Genomic DNA, 12,167 nt, shown 5'->3' with positions numbered 1-12,167 from the left:
AGGTGACACAGAGACTCCATCATCAGGAGGCATGAAAAGGCACTTTATTATTAGAAATGTACAGTTCTTATGGAAACAGTGGTGGCTCGAAGACCTGATTGGCCTTTCAGAATCTTCTCTCACACTCTTGGTGAACTATGAATAGCACACTCTGGAGAACCATATCTATAAACAACAGTTGTGGTGTTTGTGAGGTTTTCAGGATGAGGGAAAAGATGAAAATTTGACTCTATGTTCTCAGAAGGCTGATTTATTATTTTATGATATTATATTTAAGAATACTATACTAAAACTATACTAAAGAAAGAGGAGGATACAGACAGAAGGGTTGACAAGAATGAATAATAAAAACTTGTGACTGACTCAGAGATTCTGACACAGCTGATGGTGATTGGTGATTACGTTAAAACAATTCACATGAAACCAATCAAACAATGACCAGTTGGTGAACGATGTCTAAGGCACATTCCACAAAACAACAAAACAAAGAGAAGCAATTAAATAATTATTGTTTTCATTTCTCTCGGAGGCTTCTTGGCTTCTCAGCTGCTCAGGAAAAGAATTCTGGGCAAAGAGAATTTTTCAGAAAATATGACAGTGACAAACAGTTACAGAAAGAGAGATAATAATAGTTTTAAAATTCTTTCTCTGAGCTTTCTCACAGCTTCCCAGGAGAATCCTGGGACAGCCATGTCTCTCTCTGTTCAGAGGATGTGTGATTACCCCAGTGTGTGTCTGTAGCGTTGGGACTGTTTAGCCTAAAGAAGAGGAAGCTTAGAGGGTATTGGAATATGAATCCCAATATTACCAGTTAGATTGTGCCTGGGCCAGTCTGACCCTCGCTGCTGAGCCAAAGGCGGCAGCTGTGGTGTATCACCCCAGAGACACCTTTAGCTTGCTGGTGGTTGCAGCTGGGCACTAAACAAGTCCAGGCTTGTTAGGAACTCCGTTTACCTCAGGAAGAAAGCTTCAGACGATGGTGAAGAGAAAAAGAAGAGGATTCTGCTGGAGGGTTATATCCAGTGGTTTATTCCATGGTTACAGGGGTCTGAATCTTGGGAAGAGCTCCAACAGAGGGGATGTAATTAAGGTAAATATCTGAAGGGAGACTGCAAAGAGGGCAGAGCCAGGCTCTTCTCAGTGCTGCCCAGAGGCAAAGGGCACAAGCTGCAGCACAGGTTGTAGAGTTTCCCTCATTGGAAGCATCCCAACCCTGTCTGAATATTGAACATGCTGTTGCAGGAAGATGCTGTTCCTGGGCAGCTGGCTCTAGGGGACTCTGCTGAAGGAAGGCTTGGACAGGATGCCTTCCTGAGGCCCATTCCAACCTCATCCATCCTGTGATTCTGTGGCATCATAGAAAATTGCCCTGACGCCTGACTTGTAGACTCTGTGAAAATGACTTTGTTTCTTTGGCAGATTGTCACTAGTAAAAAGGAAATAATAAATATTATCTTGCAAAAGAGAGAAAACAGTGATCACAAGAATTTTTGTGGCATTATAATTTAGATTTGTGATAGCCATGAAGAGTGGAGTTTAGGGTTTAAAATGCATAAACATCCATGCTGCAGGTTCTTCCTCCGAGGGATTTACCCTAAACATAAGGTTAGAGAGACTTGGTATCACTCCAGCTTAGTTTAATTGCTCCACAGAAAGTGAAATGACCCTGAAAAGGGGGCCTGAAAATAACCATACCAAGCTGGCTAGTGGCTGGCTCTCTGGGGAGACCAGGGAAGATTGAACTCATGCTCCCTCTGTCCTGGCTGAAGGTTTTAACTCCTGCACTACTGGCTAAAAGAGAAAAGCAGTGTTGCCTTGCTCTTCTGGAAAAAAAGCTCAGCTCCCCTTGTCTCTTATGGTAGTGCATTATTTTGCATAAAATCAACTCCTGGATGCTTTAAAGAAAACTTTTCATTCTGGTGCTGAAAGCTGTTTTACCAATGAACAGAGGATTAAAACACCAGTCAAAATACAAACTGATTTGGGAAAGAAAGTTTTGGTGTCTTGTGTTGCAGAAGATCAAGGCACAAGTGGGAATCAGTAAATCCAAACACCATTTTAAATATTTCCCTCTGGTACTGATGCCATGGAACAAAAAGCTGTGAATCTCTGCAACAATGAGGTTTCATATTTGTCTCTAAAAGGTGTATGAACCAGGTTATTAAAAAATATACTGTACACTTTTTAAGACTTGAACTGTCACTACTTTTTCTAGACTCTATTTTCTGTTTTATATGTCCTTATAACTCTTTTGTATGGTGACAGAGAGAAAAGGACCTAAAATATTAAATAACTTCTTTAATGTGATTTCCATCACTTTCAAACCAATGGCTGAATTAAGAAAATTGGTTGATCAGCTGAATTTTGAATATTGTGCTATCTCAGTTGGCTTGGATGTCATGTGTCCTATGCACTTTTTTCCAGAACCCTTAAAAGCAGAGAAGTAAATTGATCATCTTGATTTAACTTAAATTTTGTACAACATACAGCACATGAAGAGAAATGCTTTTGCGATACTTCTTTGTATTTATTTGCTACACCAATTAAAATGCAAAACCCTAAAAGAACTTTTCTCTTTGAACTGAAGAACAGATTTAGTTAAGGAGTCATATTCAAGCATTATGTAAAAATACTGAATCTCTCTGTGCTTTCTGTATGCCAAACATTGGCTGTTAGTTGTGCTTTCCACAGTTTTCAGGGGTTCCTGGATGTAGTGAACCCTGGCATCTGGAGAGGATAGCCACTCAGTGTTGTCAGGAGGCAGACAAAAGCATTAACATCAATGATTTCCAGCTACAAATTTCCATTTATCTAAAAATGCTGCTTGAGTCAGCCTGTGCCTGATTTCATCCTAGTAAGTAGTTTCAAATCTGAGGAAAAATCAGAAACATTGCATTAAAATACTAAAAGCTTCATGGGAGATAATTAATTCCTTTTACTCAATTAAGTTCTGGCTTTATTGAAAAGCAAATATTTTGCTCACAGTTTAAAAAGGTAAAGTGGTAAAAGAGCTTTCTACTCATATAATTGAAAGATTTGAATCCTTTTTGGAAAGAAGGAGGTGAAAAAAACCCCAATAAAACACTAAGGAGCTTTAAAGTTGTGGGCAGCACTTCCATGCTGCTGTTTCCATAAGCAAGTTGGAATGTGGCTGAAATATCTATTTTTGAAAAAGGAAAGAAAAATGCACTATGTTATGAGAGTATTCCTCTTTCTGATTAAACCCCTTGACTGTGCTTACAGATAAGTTTTCCACTTTTTTATGTGGTTTTTCTGGCTGCACCATCTGTCTTAGCTTTAGTAGCAGGATGTTCTTTTTGTATCTTTAATATGTTCTTACAACCAGGAGTAGATTTCTCTGAAATAGTTTTCGTTTGCATTGCGGCTGCCAAAACTTTACATATTTTCTTTTCCTTCAACCTTTCCCTGTAGGTGCAGAAACCTGACGTTTCCTGAGAGCCTCCCCGAGGTCAGCATTGTGTTCATTTTCGTTAACGAGGCGCTCTCGGTGATCCTGCGCTCCATCCACTCGGCCATCGACCGCACCCCTGCTCACCTGCTCAAGGAGATCATCCTCGTTGATGACAACAGTAACAATGGTAAGAGCTTTCCTTCTTCCCCCTCCCTGCCCTGAGGCTGGAGAGTTGGAGAGAAGCCTGGAATTCTGGCTCTTGCTCATCCCTCTGGCCTTTCAGATGTTATGGGTGGGTTTTCTCCCTTCTTCATCCCATACTCTTGCTGGGCTGTTTTGAACTCTCCATGAGTGGGGCGTGCTTAAAAGTGTGTACAAAAGAAGGAATGTTTGAGGTGTCTGGTCTGGGGACTTCTGCTGGTCAGAGTGACCCCAAGATGTGTTAGAAAATCTCTTTTCCCAGCCTGGTGGTCAAAGAAGGAGTCAGAGCTCTTCAGTTCTCGTTCTCAAGGTTGTTTATTGTTTCTTATCTATAAAATTCTTTCTCTGGCCTGCCAAGGTCCATTCAGCAGGTCAGACAGAGGCACATTGACTGCTCTCAGGGCAATGTTATCTTTTTATGCTGAGAACTACGTATACAATGTTTACAGTTACTTCCCAATACCAATCAACTATGTTAGACAGTGAGCTTCTACTCTAAACCAATCTAAAAGTGCCACCATCACAGCAGAAGATGGAGGCCAAGAAGAAGGAGAAAGGCTGGACACATCCAGATTCCTCCATCTTGCCCCCTGAACCCCCATTATAAAAACCCCAAAAATCTATTTTTCACCCTGTGGCAAGCTAATTAATTATTCTACGTAGACTTTCATGGCTTGCAGATCCTCATATAAGGTTGGTGATTTTTTTCCATGAGTCATAATCAAAGTCACAGGTGCCTTGGGCTCTGTGCCAGGATCTCTGAGCCCCCTGGGAGGGGTTCTGGCAATCCAGGATAGACAGAGGGATGTCCTGAATTCTGACAGTCTGGTAGGCAGAGTTTTGAATGTAGCAATAGATTAGACCTAGCAAGTTTTACTCTTAGTGCCTCAGAGTGTTTTTCAAGCTCATATGGTTTCTGCACTTCTACTTCCACTGTATGATTCCACATGTTGTGCATAAAATACCTTTCTGTGTTTCTTAGACTTCTCCTTCAGATTTCCAGTTCTCCTGTCCTCATTAGCAGCACTTACCTTGCTGCTTCTCTGCTGTCTGTACTCAGATGTTGCTCTCCATGATCTGAAGGATTGCACTGCCCATCTCTGATGGTCCAGTGCTTGCCAGGGTATTTGTCAGTGAGGCCGTGCTGGGCACTATTTGCAAGTCTTATTTTCTAGGAACTTTATGATGAAATTTTAATAAGCACAGAATGCTGAACTTAAAGAAAATTTCTGCTGTGCTGGGAGGGTTAATTCTGAACTGCTAAAATACAAGGAGAATCTGAACTTATCTTGTTGAAGGGAAAAGCTGAACAAAGGGCTTCTCTTATCCTTGCCATCACAACGGCTGTTATCTGGCTATATCCCTGTAGCTTAATCCTGTGACTTGCTGCTGATCACAAATGTGTCTCAGATTTGTACAGAGAAGAAACTTACTGGGAAGCAAGTAAGTTCCCAACCCCCAGGCTATGCACATCATCATATCCTCTTCTGCTGACTATGAATGAAAGAAAAGCTGCAATCCTGACTATTCAAAGTGCACACAAAACACAACAACTTGGTGTAGGCCTATGCCCTAAGTTTTGTCTTGTCCCTTGTGCAACACCTAGCAATTTGATAGAAAGAACACAACATTGAAGCACAGCTTCGACTGGTGGGCTTGGCTGTGAATGTGTGAATCCACTCCTGCCCCTTTCAAATGGCAGCTCAAAGAATCTGAGTAGCTGCTGGTGCTGCAGGGCCTGAGGAGGTCTCTGGACATTGATAAACTGGTCACAAAGCAGACATAAAAGGAGAGAAGTAGTCTGGTGGAGAAAAAGTGGCTTCTAGAGTTTGAGTCTGATATTGTATGGTTTACAGGCAGTTATTGCAGTGGGCAGATTGCAGAGCAATGTCACAAATACCAGTGATTCTGAGAGCCTGTCCTCACTGTGATGAGCTCTCTAAAAAACACTCTTTGCACTGTGCTCTACAGACTTGTCCAAATTATTATTTTTCATTATTTCATACCTGAAATAGAACAGAAAACACAGGAACTACTTTATCTTTCAGGAAAACCTGTCCAGTCGCATTTTTTTGTTATTACTGTACTGTATAATATTTTTATGATTTGCTGTGCCTTTTATTTAGGCTTGCCTTTCTTACACTCCAGTGCCTTAAATCCTTGGGTTCCTGGCCCCAAGCAGGGAGACAGAAATTGAGAGGAAGGTAACCTTTGGTTTGGCTGCCTTGGCTTGGTGTTATATGTCATTTTATAGAAAATCATACTGTGCAGAGCTATAGTTAGTCTCACAGAAAAATTCAATCCTCTGCAGGATTTTATGCTACTCCTCTAACCCTTTCTCTGGCATCTCTTCCCTGCAGTATTAAATTAGATTTCTACAGTCCTCTTTATCCCATAATGTATGCTGAAGACCTGGTAATAGGCATATATTTGGAGCTGATGGATGTTTGGAATGGGAGAGATTGTAAAGATGATTTATGGGCTTTCCCACTATTAGTTTAAATCTTGAAATATTTATTTTAAAACTTACTTTTCCTTTTACAATATTCTATTTTCCATTTTTTCCTCCCTTCTAGCACTGCTGAGATGAATCCTTTATATTTAGTATCATTCTGTGTTTTTTGTTAGTGGCTCTTTGGCTTGCAAGTGTTGCTGCTTGTAAGATGAGTGGGTTCCTCTGGGTTTCCCTGTAATGTTACCTGAGGGGGCAAACACTTGGTCTGTGCTTGCAGTGGGCTCCAGCTCTGCTTCTCACAGGGATCTGTCAGAATCCTAATTAAAAGTGGTATTTTTACTCTGCAGCATTCGCCAGGGATGGCAGCTTCTCTTAACTTGATGCAAGATTTCTTTTTTGTGGTGCCACAGCCATGGGCTTCACAGGCAGGAAATATCACACTGTGGGAAGTGAATAGAAAGAAAAAGTGAGACCAGAGTCCAGATGGGCATGTTATAATGAATCCCAAATTTCTGTAGACCTGTATTTTGGAAAAGAGCAGTGCAAGAACTGGATGATTTTTTTAACAATTCCAGAAGGCTGATTTCAGAAACCATTAATTCAAGTATAGGACCAAAGTCTGTACATTTGTCTTGAACAATATGTGCTGTAGCATTTTATTTCATGTACTTCAAGGGATGTCAAGCAAATTATCTATGGCTTTCCCTAAAGTTTTTCAAGTTCCCAATTATGCTTCAGGAGACCTCAATTAATCTCTCTGTGAAGTTCCCTTTTTTAAAATAAGTGTTTGGACTTAGAAAACTGTGAAAAGGCCAACGTGTGCCATTTCAAAGTCAAAAATAGATTTTGTAGGTCCTAAAATTTTGATTATTTAATAAAGCTGTTTGCATGACTTAATGTGTGTATTTCACCATATCATCTTTTCTGGTGTTTCATATATGCTGATAGGTACATTAGTAGTAGAATTTAATTTAATTGAAGGATAAGAAAGGCACATTTCAGTGAGTACCTGTGTCCTGTATAATGAGAACAGAAGTTTTATTAAAATAAGTAAAGTATCAGTGTTGTTTATTTGTGTCTCATTTGGGTCTTAGTCATGTTGGTGACTAAGTAACTGCACAGATTTCAGGTGTTTTACTGTATTTTAGGTGTTAGATCAAAATCTTTCTCATTCTCCTCAGCAGTGCTGTTTGCTTTGCAGAGATAAGGTACATAGGAGTTTACAATTTGGCAATATAATTATTTTTTTTTTTACTTCAAAAGCAGCAGAATTTTTTTTTTATTTTCAGAGAAGAAGCTTAAAAAAATTGACCACACCCATGACTGCTGGTGGTTAATTAGACCTCAGAAATATATTTAGAAGCATTGCCTGAGCTGTCAACTACTGGCATTTGTGCTTTATTTCCCCTGGTTTGTGGCATCCTGCCCTCTGGGAACAGGGTGGTGACCTTCTGTGCCACTGGAGCCCTGGTTTGGGTTTTGAGTATCACTGCATCACAAAGTACCTCTTGAAGGTATTTTCAGATGATTTGAAATCTCTCTAAAAAAGGTGGTTTTTAGCCATGATGAGTTCAGCTTTGTGGGGAGGCAGTGGGCATTAGTGTGTCCAGAGCATGCCTTGCAAAATTTCATACTATAGCAGTAATTATCATGCTCTAGGACATTTTTATTTCACATTACAGTTAATAATATTGCAGTAGAGGCTCAGATTTTGCAAGGTTCCTTCCTTTTCCTTGAAGCATTACTTATGAATTAAATATTCTTACATGTTCAGTGTAATAATTGTCATTTTGTCCTGAGATTTCCATGAATGCAGCTATTGAACTGCAGTAGTAATGCTGGATATCAAAGGATGTGAATTTTATGTCTTGCAGTGTTGAGAATTAGCACAGACTGGTAAAAAGTGGGTCAGGTGCAGCCATATCACCTGTGAGAGGTTGTCCTCAAAACACTGACTGAAAGGAAACTTTTCAGAAGCATCCAGAGCTTTTCATTTAAAAGTTATATTTCTGTGGTAATTCTTAAGAGATATTTGGGAATAGAAGATTGTCTGATTTTTTTTTTTCCTTTACAAAAGCAGTGATGAGCTCAAGAGTACTGTTCAGATGCACGTTTGATTTCATAGCACAGCGTAGTTTGAACTTGTAGATCATACAGCTATGAAATGCCTGTTGGTAGCAATCTCCTGGGGAAAACCTTTGCTCTTGCTTTCTCTCTGTTTGGATTCTTGTTCTTCCCTTACCTGAATGTTGAGAAAGTGCCAAGACAAACAGAAACATCTGAAACCAAGGAAACAGGCCAGGTTTATGCAAACCTGCATTCATTATTGGGCTGTGGTTTATGCATGAGGAAGGCTTTACTTTATCTGCCTGGATTGATTCTCTGCATTAGTTAATGACCTTGTTGCTGAAATCATTATTGCACATCTTTACAGAAGCAAGCTCTCAGAAGGGTTGACAGGGGATTGACATGAAAAGAGGGCTGTGCAGTGCTGGTTAGGAATCAAATGCTAAAAAGCATATCTTTATGTATAGAGCAGGAAATCTCTTCCTGTGTGGATTTGAGAAAAAAATTGGCTATTGTTACAAACAGTGCATTTTACTTTAGTAATGTTTAGGGCTGCAACTTGAATTAATGAAGGCAATTTTTTGAGCATATGTCTGCTGCTACATGTAGTGTGCTGCTGCTGGGACTGCAGTGAGGCGTGCCAGCTTCTGTGGATGCATCTGGAAAGACAGAAGAAGGAAATAACCTGAGGCAAACCCTTGTCCTCTGGCCATCTGTTCCAGTTGCCACCAGAAGTTAGAGCATAATGTTCTTCTTATCCATGTCCTGGCCATGCAGTTCAGAATTCTGGTGGGAAAAAATATGAATTACTAATGTAAATAGACCGTGAGACTTTTGTGAGGATGCTGGGTCCTAAAGATGATGTCCTGGACTGGCTGTGGACTGTTGTCTCCTCTTACTTGTCAGTCCTTGTGACAATGAATTTGATTCCCATTTTAAAGAGGAGAGGTTGTGGAGTGGGGTATCAAAATGAAGTGTGAAACAGAGCAGAGAAGAGAAGCACACTGCTGATGAATAAGGCCATTTGTCCCAATTGTTCTGCCCCCATGTGATTTTTTTTGGGTTTTGTTTTGTGTATTGGTTGGTTGGTTTAGGATGGGTTTGGTTTTGTTTTGTTTTAAAATTTGTTCCTGTTTTTGTTTGGTTTTTGGCGTGGTTTTTTTTTGGTTGCCTTTTTTTTTTAATTTTTTTTGTGACTCTTCACACGTTTTTCTCCTCCTGTGTTAATTCTTCTATTCATCCAGGGATGGTCTTGTTCCTTGGTCTTTATTGTCTCCGCCACTTTCCTTGGACTCCTTCTACCCTGGCAGTCTGCTCTTTTTGAATGCTTGCTTCCTCACTCCCAATCCCTACAACTCATCCTTCTTTGTGAGCTTGTGTCCTTCAGGTGGGGCCTCCATTTTGCATGTTCTCAAATTCCAGGGTACCTGTGCCTCTTCAATTTCCTCCATCCCAGTATTTACTGCGGTTTCTCACAAACTGCATTCCTCCATCTCCCCCATCTCACCATTCAGCCTTCCCTTGCTTTTAGCTGCAGTAATTTAACTCCTGCCTGAATCATCCCTCCCTGCCTTCCTCCACCCCCAGTAACAGTCTGTTCCTTCCTTTTTGGGGCATATTTTTATCATTTCCCGCTTTCTTCCTTTCTCTGCCCATTGCCTCCTTCTCATACGTGTTTTTCCATTTTCTTTTGCTTTCATTTAAGAACAATTATGAAGTTACTTTTCATGCAGCTTTCCTAACTCCCCCATGCCTGAACTTCGTAGTCCATCAGATTCCAGGACTCTCATTCCATCCCATGAGGAACCAGGGAGAGCATCCCTTTCTGGAGGCAAGGCTCTGGGTTTGTGTCCTTGTTACTATAGCTGTGTGATAACCAGCATGGAGTTTCATGTTGGGAACCATCACAGTCTCCTTCCTTTATAACTCCAGTGCAAGGTCCTTAGCCTTCCTTTTCTGGGCAATTAGGAGAGTTCCAGTGCTGTGAGACCATTTGCCTCTGTGGAAGCTCTGTGTGCTCCAAAGGTGGCAGTGACAAAGTGGCCTTTCAGCAGAACAGTTATTTTAATCACCATAGTTCAGTCTGTTGGTATGGCTGGACAAGCAACATTTCAGTGTGTGTGCCAGCTGATGGCAGAACCACTGTCCACATCAGGGGGCAGCTGTGCAGGGCAGAGCTTTTATTGCAGGCTCCTGACATCAGGCTTTATGACTCAAGGATTCAGATAATGCTATGAATTGAATCTTCCCTAGCCAACAGGGGCCAAAATTAATGTATGGTCATCTTATCTTATTCCATCTGTGAGGTAATTTAGCTTGTTGAGTCCTCATCCACTTGCAGTGTAGCAGTCTGGTGAATACCTTTTCCTGTGTCACATTCAGCACACAAAGTCTGAGAGGACTGGCCTCGTTTTATGGTGGCTCTGTTTTACCTTGAATCCCAGTGTGCCAGTTCATGCTGCACTTCTCTTCCCCATCTTCTGTGTCCTTGAATAACAAGTGGTGCTGTGCACTGTCAGGGTGCTCTTATCCTTCATCCCCACACCTGTCCTGCCACCCTCTCATGACACAGCCCTTAGTGTGGGCATACTCATGTTCCTGCCCATAGCAAAGCCTGAAATAGATTGAATAAGTTCCAGTTTCTAGGTGATGATAAATAGCTGCATGCTGGCACTTTGGAGTATTCTGGAAGAATTATTTGGGTCAACTAAGAGAAAATAGCATCACCTGTGCTTCAGAAGCCTAATGTGACCATACCTAAAGGCTGCAGTCACATTGACTGAGAACAGGCTTGGTTTAAGCTCTGCTGGTGGTGATGAGGAATTCACCCTGTGTGCCTTGCAGGTGCTCTGGGCTGCTGGCATCCTGACTCTGAGGATGCCAGCACATAAATACTGCCCTGGTGCACTTCTCAGTACCATCTCTGTGATTTTAGCATCAAAATTAATCTCTAGAGAGCTCTGAGAAATTGCTTGGTTGCAAATCCTTTTTCTTTCCCCATTTTTCCTCCTCTCACATTTGTCAGATTATTTTGCCTTCAGAAATGCTTGAATGGTTTCTGTTGATAATGTTCTCAAGCACATGTCACTAAATTCAAGTAGCAGCCACAGGTATAGATTTGGTGCAGGGGAAAACACTCGTGAGAGAAGTGCCAATATCTGTTGATGTCAGTAAGATACTGTGCTTTGATCAGATTATTTCCTCTTGACGTCTTTTCCCATGGAGTCTTCAATAGAAATTGTATTTGAGATATTCTAGTAATGTAAGCTCTTATGAGCCTGAATGACTTCTTAAAGGATTTCTTTTTCTTTCCTTATCAAAAGAATGGCACTTATAATTGAAAGAGTTTGGCAGGGTGTGGGGAAAATACTCTGTGATGTCAGACAAAGGAGTTAAAGGATTTTGTCCTACAGAAAGTTAAGAAATGAAAATTGCCTTTTAAATGAACTTCATTTAGATTTACCTTCTCAACCCAAGCATACTTTTCTTAAAAAGGAAAATGAATAAAAAGATAACTTTCACAGAATCAATGCTGAATTCTTAACTTTAAATAGTGGTAACACTTCCTTCCAGAGCTGATAATTTCAAACACTTCAATTTCTTTGTGATAGAACCTCAACATTCTTGATGTGCTGAAGGATCCAAGACACGATAAGAGATTTGCCTGAAGAAGTATTTAAGAGTGTTCAAGCATATCACTAAATGATAAAAATCAGTTAGCAAAATATATTAATAAATTACAGATTAATCTTTGGTCACCACACAAAGGGATATTTATAGGCATTGCTAGATACTTTAAAGGCATTGTGGAACCTACTCTAAGTGTAAAGTTCAAGTACAGAACATTTTAACAAAGGATATGTGAATTCTAAAAGAACTAAACCAATTCATGTTGGATTTTCTTATGGCCTGTTTTTCTGTAGATATGTTTGGCATTGAGTTCTTTAAAAGTGTTTTCAAAGTATATTCGATGGCCAAATTTTAAATTACTTGACTCCACTTGCTCACTGCTAGTGATTTCTGGGGATGTTA

The 12,167-nt window shown here is 40.4% G+C and overlaps 1 protein-coding gene across 2 annotated transcripts in view; it reads left to right on the top strand.

The window, feature by feature from the left end:
• GALNT18 (polypeptide N-acetylgalactosaminyltransferase 18) overlaps positions 1–12,167 on the top strand; it is a 213,998-nt gene that overhangs the window by 104,260 nt on the left and 97,571 nt on the right. For both annotated transcript variants that reach the window (XM_064715707.1, XM_064715709.1), the window contains exon 4: positions 3,433–3,599. In XM_064715707.1, coding sequence (XP_064571777.1) covers positions 3,433–3,599 — 167 coding nt within the window. The remainder of the gene's footprint in view (positions 1–3,432; positions 3,600–12,167) is intronic.

The sequence above is a fragment of the Zonotrichia leucophrys genome, chromosome 5, assembly GCF_028769735.1.
Source record: "Zonotrichia leucophrys gambelii isolate GWCS_2022_RI chromosome 5, RI_Zleu_2.0, whole genome shotgun sequence".
NCBI classification, from domain to species: domain Eukaryota; kingdom Metazoa; phylum Chordata; class Aves; order Passeriformes; family Passerellidae; genus Zonotrichia; species Zonotrichia leucophrys.
This window is presented reverse-complemented; position numbering and strand designations above follow the sequence as displayed.